Genomic DNA, 16,389 nt, shown 5'->3' with positions numbered 1-16,389 from the left:
CAAGCTGAACTGAACAGCTGCAGTCGGACGCTGTCTCAGTCGCAACTTTTCGCGCATTCAGTTTGCCTCGTCGACTCGCGTTCGCGGCACGCAGCCAGCGCGAAAGCTGCGAATCGAATAACTATATAGACATATACAAACATATATACAAATATATATGTATATGTCTTAATATACGTGCAGATGAAACTCTAAAAGCGAAGCTAAAGAAAACTTTGTGTAAAGTGTCTTTGTGCGGGCTCCCTTCGAGAAGAACTCCCAAATTAATTGCAGTGTAAAGAATCAGTTCATTTAATCTTAATTAGCAAATTGCGATTGCTTCCTGTGTCTGGTTGCATAACAAAACTTTATCTATTTTACCTATTGGATTACGTTGTTTCGGCTATATTCAATTTGGATTACGCATTGGGATTATATTAAATTACAAAAGAAAGACAAATTTTTCCCTGTAAACTCGGAATTATTATCATATAATTTTGAAAAGTATTTCTCAACTTATTTTCAACATTTTATTTTCTTTAGAATCGGCATTTATATTTTTTTTTATTAATATATTTTTTTTATATATTTTTTTTTGAGCTTAAATTTTGTGTTAGAAAGGATTATAAGTATAAATCTAAAATTTGTTTCCCTCTTGGAGTTTCTTCCTAGAGTTAATTGAAATTCGTCTGCCAGGTTTATTATTTACATCCTCTTCTGTTAAATTACGGTTACACATATTTGTTCAACAATTTGTGCGGTATATTCCTTAAATTTTTCTTAGACTACGATATTTTATTTTACTCGCATTTGCCTTCTAAAACTCTTGGGTATTCGTCACTTAAAAGTCAAGAGCTAGCTATAGTTGGCACATTGACCTTGACCTATTAGCTATTTTTAGTGGTCACACACATACAAACACATATCGAGCATACGCCACGTATACACACACGCACACCCGCACACTCGCACACACTCACACTTGAAAGCCTCTCAAAGTTGTACAATTTTTGTTGTGCATTTTAATTAACTGCCTTTATTAACTGTGCATCCATTTACATGCCATGCCCTCTCGCCCGCCCGCTCGCCTGTCTGCCTGCCTGCCTGCCTCTTGTTGCGCCACTCCCCACCCGCCCCCTCCATAAAAAACACGCGCTCGTATTAACACATTAGTCCGAGCCAATGCCTGAGCTCGAGCCAGCGCCAGCGCCAGCGCCGGAGCAGGAGCCGGAGTTGACTGCAAGCAGTTGCCACGAGCTGCCGCTGCCGCCGCCACCGTCGCCCACGCAGCTGTTGCAATTCGAGAGCGAGGAGCTGTTGCAGCTGCCACCGAGTGGCAGCCAAACCACTGTCCGACAGCAACAGGCAGCAGCTGCTGGCAGCCTCTCATCAATTTCGAGCGGCTCCTCTTCGTCAGGTCTGGGTGGCTGCAGCGCCGCCGCTCTCAGCCCCAGCTCCACCCTCTCGCTGGACATGGAGCAGTCGCCCCTGCACTCGCGCCAGGCATCGGGCTCCAGCACATCGCTGGATGTGGCTGCTGTTGATAATTATATACCAGCCGCACCGCCTGCACCGCCCGCACCACCGCAGAATGAGAATGACATGAACATGCAGAACAAGGGACATAATGCATATAATCAACTGCTAAAGCAGTACTCCCATAAGCTGCAGCAGCAGCAGCAGCACATACCCACAAACAACAGCAACAGCAACAACACAAACAACAGACACAACAACACGGCCAAACCATTCACTACAACAACAACAGCAGCAGCAGCAGCAGCCAGCAATGGACAGAATGTTGCAGCTCTGAGTGCAACACTCGCTAATCAATTGAAATTTAATTCACATCAGGCAAAGCCAACAGCAGCAGCAGCAGCAGCAGCAGCAACAGCAACTGCTACTGTCGCAGCTACAGCTTCAGCTCAGTCAGATATAATGTCAGCCAACGTGGCGGATGAGCAATATTTAATTAATAACAACAATTGCTTTGGCGACGCCGCCCCCGCTGCCAGCGGCGCTGCCGCTGCGTGTTCAGTTCCCTCTGCGGCAGCGAGCGGCTCTGAGCAGCCGTTCGAGTATGTCACCTTGACCGGAAATGTAATACGCAGCGTGCAGCCGCCTGGCAAGGGCAATGCCCCAGCCAGCTATCGGGTAAGTAAGCCACGCTCTTGCGCCCTCCCCTCCCCCTCCCCTAGCCCAATCGCTGCAAGCTAAGCTAAGTAAGCCAAACAAAGCCTGCCAAAGTGTTGAATGTTCTCTTTGATGTCTAACTCGCTAACGTCTGTTGTCATTGAATTGAATTTGATCAGTAAGAGTCCAGCTGGGAGACACTGTAGATGCACTGCTTAAAGATTGAGATGGAACATCTTTTATAATATTGCTATAGTTAAAAGAATAGTACTAGAATAGAGTAGTAGATATATAGAAGTAGACTAAAGTAAGAGAGATATATAGGAGTAGAATTGAGTATTATAGAAATATAAGTGAAGGAATGTAGAAGACATATAGGAGTAAAATAGAGTAGTAGAGATATGAGAGTAAAATAGAGTGGAAGAAAAATAGTAGTAAATTAAAGTAATATATAAATAGAAGTGGAAGAGATTAGTAGGAGAGTAGTAGAGATATAGGAGTAGTGCTACTTTAATCTCATCCAGAAATTGTTGTAGATAAGAGTCATAGAGAAATGGTAGTAGATTTGAGTAGTAGAGATATGGGAGTAGAGTAGATATAAGAGTGGAGTAGTCGAAGGATAGCAGAACGGAAGAGTAGAAATTGCAGTGTCTGCCAACAATTATTAGTTTATTTATAGTTCTTTTTGCTTTGATTAAAACTAATTTCACTTTAAATATAACTTTTGTTCTATTTTCCTCAAAAACAGCTAGAAATGGCCTTAAAGAGATTCTTTAATTTAATCTAATTAATCCACGCTCTCCCTCTCTTTCTGTGTGTTTAGGTCAACCAGGGCTATGCCCGTCCCTATGGCGCCTCTCAGGCGCCAGCGGCAGCGCCCAAGTCTCCGGTGCCGGTCTCCTATCCACCTCAGCAGCAGCAGCAGCCGCAGCAGCAGCAGCGTCCAGGTGGCAATGCCTACGCCACTTTGCCACGCTCGAATGTTGGTCAACAAGGTAAGATGATGACGACGACAGCTGATGATGAGTGTTTGTCGCAGTCAGAAGGTGAATGGGTTTAGAAACCAGAAGCCAGAGAGCTGATATGCACCACTCTCGCTCTCTCTTTGTCTCGCTCTCTCTCTTCTCTCACTCTCTGTCTCTCTCTCTGGCAAGTGTTAGCTGCTTGTGTGGCCTCAACCCACGATTGCCCCGAATGTATTAAATGTGTATAAATCAAAACAAATTTTGTTGTTAAGCTAAAACACACAAACTCAACTTTTTCTAGTCGAAATAAATTTAAAACCAAAACTAACCTCAAAAAAAAAGAAAAAAAAAAACAGAACCCAAAAAAAAGTCTGCTTAAATAACAATTTTTTGGCAAAGGCGCAAAAATGAAATCGACCCGAGAAACAATTTTTGCTTTGTATATATCTTCCTCTATATATAAATGTCTCTGTGTCTGTGTGTGTGTCTATATGTTTAGGTCGCACTGTACAAAGGTACAATAGCTTCAACAGACAACAACAACAACAACAATATCAGCAGCAACAACATTATCAACAACAGCAGCAGCAGCAGAAGCAACAATATAGAAACTCTTACCCAATTGGATCGAGCAATAAATATGCTACACTGCCTAACTATAATACACAGACTCAATCCTACAACAGCAACAACAACAGCATCTATAACAACAATAACTATAATCGAGGTAAACAGCAATTGTTGCTAATGCAGCAGCAGCAGCAGCAACAGCCACAGCAGCAACAGCAACAGGCTTTTAGCAACATTCGCAGCGCGCAGTTGATTTAGTTTTTTGCGATACTCGTTCGAGTTGTGCGAATGGGGCATACTAGCTTTGCGTCTTGTTTGTCTGACTGTCCGCATATCTGTTCTGCTCCGTCTCTAGCTTCACCCAGCTAGGAAATATATACATAAATGAGGTATTTGTCTATATATAAAGCTCAAATATAGAATCAGTTTTATTTGAAAGTATTGGCGAATAAATGCCAGTTTGTGCTTCCTGAACGAGTATCGGGCAGTCGGGACCGCTCGACTGCAGTGTTCTTAGTTGCTTCTGTTCGAATTTGTTGCTGCACTTTAGTTAATTGCCAAACACTTGCCACAGGCTTTGACTGCAACTGAATTTGGATTTTTTGTTGATAGCATCAAAATTTGAATCGAGTTTCTAGCAAAACGGGAAAGAATTGGTGAAGTAAATAAGTTATGACACGGCCAGACGGGAAATTACACACGATAAGCGAAAAGCGGGAGCAGGGTGTAAAAGGGGGCGTGGCATTACAGCATTTCAATGTCAATGCAATTGCGATTGCAGCGCAGCAGCGCAGTGCTTCCGGCACATTGCCTTTCAACTGAAAGCCAAAAGCCCCCGAAACCCAAAAACCAAGCGCACGTTGCGTATACGTAATGCAGCAAAATGAAACAATTCAAGCACACACACACAGGCACATGTGAATGCGAATGCTATAAAATGTATTTCGGTTCAGCAATGCCACGTTGCAATAACTGCGGTAGTCCCGCCACACACACACACACACATACACACAGCACACACACACACCACACATACCCAACATTAAATGCAAGGCAAATATTATATATATATATATAGATATGCATATGTGAGTGTGTGTGTGTGTGCGTACGGAACACAGTGACTGATAAAAGTTGATGTCTAGAGCTGCGATAAATGCTATAGAGACCTTTGATTTCTGTCAGCATACACTTACAGCCCGAAGCCACTGTAATTGGTGCTGCTTACCTGCACTGACTGCCAGCAGTAAGGCAACACGTGACAGTACAGTTTTATCATATATTCTCATGGTATATTCTTAAACCTGTGCCCTTATAGCCAGCTCCCACTGTAGCTGCGATGCCTTCGCTTCACTCGCTGCACACACGAATTTTAAACATTTTTCTTTATATAAACAGAGTCGAGGCATACGTACGTGTACATTGTATATATATACATATATATGCTGACATATGCAAGTATGCAAGTGTGTGTGTGTGTGTGTGTGTTTGTATATCAATTACGGCTGAGCATTGTTGTTGGCTGTCATAACGGAAATGAATTAACAGCAAATATGGCGTGCACAGCCAAAGAATCCAAAATGGTAACAATGCAATTTATGAGTCCAATCTACCTCTATCTCTGTCTCTCTCTCGCAATTAAAAATGCAATTATTACATGCGTAAAGGCAACTGCCAAAAGTACACCACATTATAAATAGCTCTTTATTTATATATATAATCTGTGTAGATTTCATTTAATTTCGAGTCGAATCGCTCTCAGCTTCAGCCCTCAATCTCACCTTCCACCTTGAGTGAGCCGAGCAAGGCTTTGCAATCAGAAATCAAAATCAATCTCCTAATCAAAGCGTGAATCACGCACAACCGCAGCCATTAACCGAGCACATTTCTCTGGCTTTTTTTCGTGCTGTGTTGTGTTGGCGGCATGCCGCTAAAAGCAGCTGCCAAAAGCCGCCAAAAACACACATAAAAACAAATCCAGTTGGCAAATCCCACAGCAAGCCGCGGGGGCGGGCAGCTGGCAAACAAATGTTTGTACTACACACATTCCGACACGCACGCACACACACCAATACACCCTCACATACACACACACACGCACGCACAACAATGTAAACGAAGGCAGATAAATTACCAGTCATTATTATCCAAACAGCCTGACATCCTGTGTGTGCTCAGCCTGCTTTGCGCTTTGCGCTCCATATTGATGCACGTCCCTCTCTCTCTCTCTCTCTTTCTCTCTATTGCTCACGCTCTGTGTCTAGCGTGTTCTGGTTTCATGCATCAAATGCCTTGAATTCCTCAAGGTCTTAGCGGAAGTCCTGGCCCATGCTTAACTCCCAGTTATTTATTATCTTCGTTTTGTTTGGCTGCTCAACTATTCCGCTCGAGCAGCAGGCGAACTGAAATTCATCTCAAATACTTCCATTTATATACATGCTATATACATATACAATTTTGATCAATTTTGGCTTGGCATTTCTTCTTCTTCTTTCTAGGTTACGGTTACCAATATAACTATTAGAAAGCAAAAACTTAGAGCACAAATTGCAAAGTCTCCTTTTTGGCAAAGCTGATGAAATTTTCGGAGATTCTTTTGGGAAAAACTTTCAAAGCCTAAACACCTAAACATACACATATATCTATATACATATAAAAACCTTTCACTTATATATAACAGTTGTTTAATGACTTTTCAATAAATCTTATCAGTTCTAAGTCGATTTATGATTCCATATACACGTGCATAGACATGCACTATATTCTACATGAGCTATTCATGTAGTTCTCTCTAACTAAACGCTTCTCGCCTAACAGCGCATCAGCATTTGCCGATCTATCTATATGCATATACTATATACATATACATGTGTGTATCTCTATAACTCACTCTACTTTGCATGCCTAAGGCCCATCTATATATATCTCTCTTTATATATGCATACGTATTCCAAGTGTACCAAGTGAAACTTTTTCCTTGGGTCTGCCTCTATCTCTCTCTCATTATGTTTATTGCGAACTTTGTTGAATATAAAATATTTTCTATAATAAGCGACTTTCTGCTTGTCAGTGTGTGTCTGTGTGTGTGTGTGTGCGTGCGTGTGCTGTTGCCATTTTCAATTTCTGCAAAATTACAGCCAATATGAAATTATGCATAATAAAAGCCAATGACTACCTGTCGTCGCCATTTTGGCTCTTGTGCAGAGACGTGAGAGCTCAGCGCGCAGTCCCCCAGCCACAGGCTCAGGAACATAAAAAATGAACACACACACACGCACACACACAGTCATACAAGTGGGTCTAGCACACATACACTTGTGCTCTCTGTTTATTGTTCCGCCATGAAAATGGCCTGAAAATAAGAAATGAAAAATTTATTTGCCCGGGCAAACAATATTGTCTGTATTTCAGCTCTTTTTATATTGCAATGGATATTTTGTTTATGTTTTTTGATGTGTGACAACAACAACGACGACAGCGACGACGACAACAGACCGATTACATATACACATATACACATATACATATGTATATACAGATAAACGTAATTGTTGCACACATTGCGTAAACGCAACGTTCGCAGTTTAATCTCCCTCTAGGACTAGACCTATAAATGTCTATTTATATAGACTGCGTTTACGCTTACGTTTACCCAGCTAGAGTGTGTGTTCCACTAGATAGACTACATTTCTACCTGACAAACGCTTCATATTCAACTTGTTGGAGCTTTACTCCTAATGCGCTACTCGATTAACTTTCAACTCCATCAAATTAGTTGCAGTCTCAGCCCGGGGCAGTTGCTCTACACTTCTCACACACTTCTCACACGTTTAGTATTTAAAATAACACTAATTGAACACACTTTGGAACTTGTTGTTCGTTTTTGTCTCACGTAAGGAGCTGATACTTGGCATAAGCTGAGCTGAGCTGCTCTGCTAAGCGGCTTAGCTGAATTGTGTTGCCCCACGGGCCAGGGCAAGGATAAGGGCAAAGGGGAAGGGCAAAGGCAAGGGCCGTTTGCCAGTTGTAGTTAGTTTAGCTTCGCTTTGTTTTTCTGCTTTTGCGTTTCTGTTGTTTTTGTTGTTTGCGCCGCTTTTTGACATCTCTCAAGCGCTCCGCCTTCACCTTCGACTTTGCTTCTGCTTCGCCGTCTCCGCCACCTCTGCCGCTGCCCCCACCGCCGCTGTCACTGCCGCCATCGCCGCCGCCGCCTTGCTCAGTGCCAACGACTAACAAGCGTATGAATTTTATTTCTTTCTGCTCTTATATTTGCCTCCGCTCCGCTCCGCCTCGACCACGCTCCGCTCTCGCCCAACTAACCAATGCTTTGTCCCAACCACGCCCCCCACCCCTCGCCCCCTTTACACTCGACGCGCAGAATTGGAGGCGGAAGGCTTGCAGCCGCAATACGAGGAGGAATGCTACGAGGAGGACGTTGAGGTTGCCATGGCAGCCAGCCGTCGTTCGCATGGCAGCAGCTTCTCGTGGCCGCCGCCACAGGATGAAAGTCATACGGCACCAACCGCTGCACCACTCTACATAGCCCCACCCGAAACGCAGCACGTGGTGGTGGCCAACCCAGTGCAGGAGGTGCCGCCACTGCCGCCGGGCCGCGCCAGTTCGCGCCTCGATCCGCAGCCGCAGGAGCGACCTCAAGCGAATAAGGCGGAGCAGCCTTCGCAGGCTCCGCAGGCTGCGCAGTGGCAGAGCTACTCGGCGCCGCAGCTGACGCAGCAGCGCGTGCAGCAGACTCAAATGGAGCAAGAGTCGAGCTCGGACAGCTATACGTCCACATCGACAACCACAACAACCACCTCGGAGGAGTATCAGCGCATGTACGCCGCCCAGCTGCAGGCCTATCAAATGCAGCAGGCGTGCTACGAGCAGTCGGGCTCTGAGCTGGACTACCAGTTGGACCAGGACGCGCAGGAATATGCCTCGGGCAGGCGCAGTGCCCAGGAGTGCGTCGACTCGCTCTCAGCGCCATTGAGCACCTACAAGCTAATCGATATGGTAAGGGAGGTGACACCCAGTCCCGTGTCTACTCCAGCTCCTGGTGCAGCTCCTGCTCCTGCTCCTGCTGTCGCTCCACCTGCTCGTCACGTGGCGTTCAACGATGAGCCAGAGATCAAGGAGCTGCACACTGAGCTGGAGACGATACCCGAGTCGGCCGAAGACCGCGAGGGCCTCATCATTGAGCAGCGCTGCCAGATACTCGAGAGCGAGCGCATGTTCCAGGCCACGCCAGAGATTAAGATCGAGATAGCACCCGTGCGTCAGCGGCCACCACCCTCCAAGATACCCAATCCCATGCCCAAGGAATGGATCAACCCCATGATTCGTGTGCTTACCACAGCGCCGGAGGTGCCTTTCCACCTTGTCGAGTGTCCGTTCCCCAAGCCTTGCGACGATAACTTCGAGGCGGAGGCAGCTGCTGCCGACGAAGCAGCCGAGCAGGCAGCTCAACAAGCTGCAGTTGCTCCACCTCCACCGCCACCTCCGGCTCCGGCTCCAGCATCTGCACCGGCTCCTGCTGTCGCTCCCGCTGCTGCTGTGGATGCCTATGCTGTTCAGCTGTTGCGCGAGTCTCCGCCACGTGGCAATCGACTCAGTCAGGCTATGGCCACAGCGCCGGAGTTTCCAGTTCGCTTCGCCCCGCCAGCAGCCGAAGGCGTTCCACTACCCGAAGAAACAGTACCCTATATGCCACCGCCCATGGATATGAAGCCGTACATGCGCGAAGATTATCGTCCAAAGAGTCCGTTCGTGAACGCCTTGACCACCGCCCCGGAACGGCCCTTCGAGGGTCACTTCGACCGGGACGTTCCCATCCACATGATAGACCTGCCCACACCCAAGGAGCACCTGAGCATGTGCGACGCACTGTGCACAGCGCCCGAACGTGGTTATACCCCACTCAATCCCGAGAACGCGACGCAGCGCCGTGAGGAAGAGCAAAAACAGCAGGAGCTAAAGAAGTATGAATTTCAGGTGCTCGATCATGAAGAGGAACTGGGCATCAAGCCGGAGCCGCCCGAGTCTGTGGAGTACTTCAAAACGCAGCCTCAACAGCAGCGCAAATCCTCAGCATTTGCGGCCATGCAAGCATTCCAGCCGTCTCGCGAGCCACTTTCCTCCAACTCCAACGCCAACACCAATACCAACTCCAATTCCTCCACATCCACAACGAACACTGTCACCAGCTCCCTAACGAAAGAACAGAACGATCTTGAGTACCAGAAGTACTGTAAGGCGCAGCAGCGCAATCAAAAGCGACTCGACTACTTTCACAAAAAGGAAGAGGAGCTCAACCAGAATCAAACACAGATGAAACTTTTAGAGACTAACTCGACTAATTTGAATGCGAATGCTGCGACTGCTTCGTCTAACTCCTCTTCCACAGTCCATCAGTCCAACAACATCAACAGCATCAACAACAACAACAACAACAGCAACAACTCCACCTCCAACTCTGCTTACGTCGCCCAAACACAGACCCAGACTCAGGCTCAGGTCCAGTCTCATGCCCAGGCCAGCACTCGGTCCTCCTTTTCAGCCAGCTCCAACCTGACCTCCTCCACCTGCACTACCAACCAGACAGCTGTAAATACCGCTTGCAAACTCGATGCCCACGAACTGATCGAGGAAACCGCCGAGGAACTCGAGCACTCTGAGGTACTATTCCCGCCACCATCCCCGCTCAGCCACTTGAAAGGCAAAGCCGTGCAGTCCGGTTTGCATAGGGCGGATGCCATACCCAAGTACCAGCGCAATTGGACAGTGCTGCCCACCCAGAGCCCCATACGCACACCGGAGCCACAAGAGCTGCGCGAGAATGTGCCGCTTGCTTTCGTAGATGCACCCAAGCAGCCGACGACAAGTGCCAGCTCAGAGACTGTGCACAGACCCATTGCAAAGGTTTCGACGGCATCGACGGCTGCTCGCGGCTCGATTGCTTCGGTCGCTTCAGTTGGCTCGGTGGGTAAGCCAGCGGTGCAGCCGTCGGTGCCCATCATAATTGAAGATCGATCGGGTCCAGTAACGATGGCTTTTCAATCACTAGATGAATATGAACGGCCCGATCAGTCGCTGACTCCTACTCGGCCGTACACGCCCTGCTCGTCCGTCTGTTCGATGATCAACAAGCCGGCACCCATCATACCCTTCTATCAGACAGAGGAGAAGCTCTGCTTTGATGAGTGCCCAGCTACGCATGCGCGCGACTATGATCAACGTGCTGCCTCACCCTTTCCAGATCGCGCACGCTCGCCAGCGCCTGGACCTCCACCGAATCCGCTCTCTGCCATACGAGCGCCACGCATGAAGGACTCCTCGGAGTCGCAACTGCTCTCAGTCGGAGGATCGCGTCTACAGACAGGCTCTATCACCACGGGCCAGAGCTACCAGGGTCAGCTGTTGGCTCACTCCGAGCTCAGCTCGCAGTCGGCTAGCCAGAGCTACAGCCAGCAGCCGGAGAAGTTGACAGAGATGCGAGTCGGCAATGTGAATGTGCAGCAGCGCGAGCAGTCTTCACAGCTGCAGGAACAGAAGCAATCGCAACTCCAGAGTCAGACCAAGACCCAGATTGGCAACACACAGATCGAGCGCAGACGCAAGGTTACTGAGGAGTTCGAGCACACCCAGAGTGCCAAGACCATTGAGATTCGCACGGGCTCCAGCTCCCAGACGCAGATAAAGTCACAGTCTCAATTGCAATCGCAATCGCAGTCCCAGTTGAAGTCGCAGTCTCAATTGCAGTCTCAATCGCAGTCGCAGTCTCAATCACAGTCACAGTCGGAGTCTACGGAGCGCCGCTCATCTTACGGACGCACAGGTTTCGTGGCCAATCAAGCCCGTCGGCTCTCTGGCCTGGAGCAGGAAATAAGCAGCTTAACGACTCAGTCTCAGGCCATCAGTGCACGCGCCTCGACTCTAGGCGAGAGCAACTTCCCACAGCTGCGTTCGCCCACCTTTGAGGATAAGTTTCCTCTGAATCCAGCTGCTGTTGAGTCAAGTGTGCCCAACTATTCAGCAGGGTTGACAGCTGGCAACAAGCTGCTCGGACCTCCACCCGGATTCAAGCAGCAGCAGCTTCAGCAGCAACAGCAGCAGCTGCAACAGAGGTCGGCCTTCAAGTCAACTTCTTCGACTCAGCAACAGCAGCTGACCTCATCGCTAACATCAGCTTCAGCAATCACATCCGCATCTACATCAACATCTGCATCAGCATCAGCATCACAAGCGTCGGCTAGTCTAACCAAAGCTTCTGCTATTACTACCACAACTAATAATCAAGCCTGTGCGCAATTCAGAGGCTCTGGAGCCGCGGGCTCCTCATTAACAGCTGCGCTGGCCAAGCTGCCAACTGCTTCGGCGCCAAAGCCAACAACAACTACAGTTGCGCCACCCGTCTTTCCGCCCAATCTAAGCGAGTTGAACTCTAATGTTGATGGTTCCACAGGTGCTGGAGGCAAGGGCGGAGCATTCGGTGCCACCTCGGCGCCAAAACGTGGACGTGGCATTCTCAACAAGGCCGCCGGACCAGGCGTTCGCATCCCACTCTGCAACAGCTGCAATGTGCAGATCAGGTGAAGAAGCATTCCCCATGCTTTTTCAAGTTCTTGTTGTTGTTTTTGTTTGGTTTGATTTCTATTCATGTTTTTTAACTAACTGGAGTCCGAAGTGAATTCCAAGCTCCTATTGTTACATATACTCTTAATTCCCCCCAACCCAAAGCTGACCTGAGGGTTGATTCTCTGACTGTCCCGATTCTCTGCATGATTGTTAACCTATTACCTCGATTATATATACTTTTTGGCTGGCGCAGCTCTGATCAATCTCAGATTATCTTTGCCATTGCCAGTTAGGTCTAAGTCTTCAGTTAATTCCTTGCACGAACTGTAAACCCTAACCAAATTTCGTTTGTTGTTTTTCGTTATCGTTCCATTATTACCTTGCCGCAGCGCCACCTCTGCTTGCTCAGCCAATTAACTCGCATGCTAATCCAAATGCCACGCTGCCACGCCCCATTCAAAGAGCAACTGACGAGGACGTCGAGACGAACGCCACAGCCATGCTGACCGAGAGCATAGGCCGCATGGATATGGGCGAGCAGACGCCTGCCTTCATGCAGGAGGCAGGCAAGATCATCTCCAACATGCTAGAGGCGCGACTTGCCAACAGTGCCACGCCCTCCCACGCAGGCAGCAGCTTAAGTCTGCGCAGCAACAGCAGCTCGAATCTGACAAAGAGTCCGATGATAGTGCGCAAGCGTCTCGACCTGGACGACTTCAAGCACATTGATCCTACACAGCCCGTGGCCCTGCACCCAGTAGTAGCTGTGCCACAGGCGCCTCCGCCGGCTCCTGTGCAGCACCAGAAGCAGCCGCCGATTGAGCTGGGCAAACAGAAGGCGCAGCCACAGGTGGAGCGTGTGGAGCAGACGCTGCAGCTCGAGCTGCCGGCGCAGCATCCAATGAGCAAGATCCTCGATATCTGTGATAGTGGCAAGGCGGGCCAAGAGCAGCCGACACCCGAGCCAGTTGCCTTTAGAAATAATCTGAGGCGCACGGATGCCACCCACGCTGCCGATCGTCGCTCCTACATAGAGCCCAAGCAGAACGCCAGCAGCAGTAACAGCAGCGGCAAGGATGGCAAGGATACCAACAACAGTCAGGGCGGTGCGCCCAAGTTCAGCGTTTGTGTGAGGCCATTGGGAGATGCTCAAGGACCCATGTCGGAGGAGAACGAGAAGGCCGTAAGTCAGTTGCTCAAGGATGGTAAGCGTCCCATATGCTGTCAGTGCAACAAGGAAATTACATCGTAAGTAGTCTAATTGCCTAACAGCCTGCGCCTGCCCAACCCACTGCCCTTTGCCTTTCCCCTCGAGCCAATGCTAATACTTCAATGTGCCATTCTTTTGCAGGGGACCCTTCATTACGGCTCTGGGTCGCATCTGGTGCCCCGATCATTTCATCTGCGTGAACGGCAACTGCCGTCGTCCGCTGCAGGACATTGGCTTCGTTGAGGAGAAGGGCGACCTGTACTGCGAGTATTGCTTCGAGAAGTATCTGGCGCCCACTTGCAGCAAATGCGCTGGCAAAATCAAGGTAAGCCCTCAATTCAAGCACAAGTCTTTAAGAGCTAAACACTAACTCCCTCTCCCTCTCCCCTCTCTCTCTCTCTCTTAGGGCGACTGCTTGAATGCCATTGGCAAGCACTTCCATCCCGAGTGCTTTACTTGCGGCCAGTGCGGCAAGATCTTTGGCAACACGCCATTCTTCCTAGAGGATGGCAATGCATACTGCGAGGCCGACTGGAACGAGCTATTCACTACAAAGTGCTTCGCATGCGGCTTCCCTGTTGAAGCTGGCGATAGATGGGTAGAGGCGCTCAACCACAACTATCATAGCCAATGTTTCAACTGCACTGTAAGTATATGATATATATGCCTGTAAATTCAGATGTCAATGGATTTTCTCAATTTTCTTCTGTAGTTCTGCAAACAAAACCTGGAGGGTCAGAGCTTCTACAATAAGGGCGGACGTCCCTTCTGCAAGAATCACGCGCGTTAAGCTCAATCACAAATCGTATTGTATATGGCTCGACTATGGACTTCAGGGATTACGCACACTAACAACCAACAACCTACAATAACCGACATCAACAAGAACAACAACAGCACGATTAGAAAAGCAGCAGCAGTTCTTAATTAAGCATTGAAGCTCATTGAAGCAATTATCAAATTGAATTTCCTTGATTTCCTTTATAATTTGTTTTCTTTGAACTGTTATCCTAATTTTAAAAAGAAATGATAGAAAATCAAACATTGTAAACGACACGAAATCGAATTAGTTTTCAACAGCAGCACCCTTATATATATATATATGTAAATGTATATATATCCGATTATCCACACCTTATATTTATATATTATTTATTCATTTTAACATAATCGAATTATATGTGAAGATTTATGCTTATATATATATTTGAATGTATTTCACAAAAGTTATTTAGTTTCAAATGAGAATAAGTTGCTGTTCTCAAGCCGCGCAAAAAGGATTTCAAATGGCTAAAAACAAATGTATATTTATATATTGTATATCCTCAATCAATCAGAGCGCAATCAGCAAATTATTGAACTACTTGAAAAAACTAAAACTCAACCTATAATTTGTATTGTAAACCAAATCAAGATTATCTTAATTGATTGTATCTTGCACGAAATTACTATCAATAAATTTCGAAATCTTTTTCGCGTTAAATAGAGTTTTTAAAAATTTACAGGGAATCACAAATATCTACAAATTTTATTTCTCCATGGTCTTAAATACATTGTGAATAAATGATCCAAATTTAACTTAAATTGAAAGCTTTTGGCTACGATTTGACGTGAATTTATTCGGAGTATCAATTCGCATTCAAAAGTATTCCTGGACTTTTGAAGTTTCGGTAAAATGCAAATGAAACCGAAATAAATATTGCATTGGCAATGGAGGGGAAGAAAATTAATGTCGGATAGACGGGCGGACGGACAGATTTAAGATTTAATTCTTTAATGTATTTAAATACAAATTGTACTTATATTTCCCCAAAAAAACTTTAAATAAATAAAAAGTATATAAATTTGCCGTTTGATTTTCAACAGCATTCCGGCCTGCCTGATTTGACGCGAAATTCGATTTTGCAGGACCCATATGCGTCTATAGTTGGATTTAGCGCAAATTCCCCTATCGCGATTTCAAGATTTCTTTTAATTTACAATGCTGCCCTCTAGAGTATGCAATGGAAATGCACTTTTCGACATCTCATCACAAAAGTATACAACAGTTTTATATCAAATTTCTGTAGCTACTCCCGCTGCCCTTGGGAATATGCAATAAAAACACATTTTTGACCTTCCAGCACAAAATTATGCAACATATTTTATTATCATTCATGCATTTAGCAAAGTTCACAACCAACAAATAAAACTGTGGCATACTTTTTTGCTGAGATATCGAAAAGTGCATTTCCATTGCATACTCTAGAGGGCAGCACTGTAAATTTAAAGAAATCTTTTTTTTTTACTACGAGCACCCTTACATTTTTTAATGTTCTCTGAGCTGTGCACCGAGCAGATTCTCATGCAGAATGAATAATAAATACAATAGGCCAGCAATAGTCTGCAAAATAAAAATACAAACTACAAAATGAAAACACAGTTATTTTAATTTTCATATATTTTCTTTATTTAACGTCTTTTGGGAATATATAAGTACAATTTGTATTTAAAGACTAGTTTTTAATATATTAAAGACTTAAATCTAATTTTCGATTCATGGGAATTATTTTCAATTGATTTTTGACAGATTTTTAGATACATAAGTTGAGCGTAGGTACGATACTGGTCTTACATATAGACTATACCGACTACTATATACCTAAACAGAAGACTTAATAAGTAAATAAATATACATATATCTATGGAGTAGAACATACAGGTAGCATCATCACGTTGTTCTATTCCTTGTTCTCAGGCAATATCAGCCAAAATGTCATCGTTGATAGCACCGCAGATCTGGAGAAATAAAGAAAAACATATTTATACCTCCCTGTGTTGTTAGGGTCCTGTTTTTTGTTTGTACCGTATTACTAAAATAAATAATAATAATAAAAAAAAAAGTTTGATTTTCATTTGAGTTTAATTTTTTGTATTGATTTTCCAAATTTACACAGATTTTGCTTATTTAAATATACA

General features: G+C 45.9%; 1 protein-coding gene across 11 annotated transcripts in view; it reads left to right on the top strand.

The window, feature by feature from the left end:
• Positions 1-14,914, top strand: part of Zasp52 (Z band alternatively spliced PDZ-motif protein 52) — a 63,889-nt gene extending 48,975 nt beyond the window's left edge. For 5 of the 11 annotated variants that reach the window (XM_089261874.1, XM_089261870.1, XM_089261871.1 and 2 more), the window contains 6 exons: positions 1,834-2,133; positions 2,936-3,107; positions 8,026-12,235; positions 13,573-13,756; positions 13,838-14,077; positions 14,144-14,914. In XM_089261874.1, the coding sequence (XP_089118000.1) occupies positions 1,834-2,133; positions 2,936-3,107; positions 8,026-12,235; positions 13,573-13,756; positions 13,838-14,077; positions 14,144-14,221 (5,184 nt within the window). In that variant the 3' untranslated portion in view covers positions 14,222-14,914. Of the gene's footprint in view, positions 1-1,152; positions 2,134-2,935; positions 3,108-3,576; positions 3,805-8,025; positions 12,236-12,610; positions 13,470-13,572; positions 13,757-13,837; positions 14,078-14,143 lie in introns of all 11 variants that reach the window. The other 6 variants (XM_018104551.3, XM_018104552.3, XM_089261877.1 and 3 more) reach the window with 4 other exon arrangements.
• Positions 14,915-16,389: the final 1,475 nt, after the last annotated feature.

The sequence above is a fragment of the Drosophila navojoa genome, chromosome 5 (assembly GCF_054131105.1).
Source record: "Drosophila navojoa isolate 15081-1374.11 chromosome 5, UAZ_NAV_1.0, whole genome shotgun sequence".
In the NCBI taxonomy this organism is placed as follows: Eukaryota; Metazoa; Arthropoda; class Insecta; order Diptera; family Drosophilidae; genus Drosophila; species Drosophila navojoa.
The sequence above is the reverse complement of the archived record's forward strand: the minus strand, read 5'-3'. Positions and strand labels throughout refer to the sequence as shown.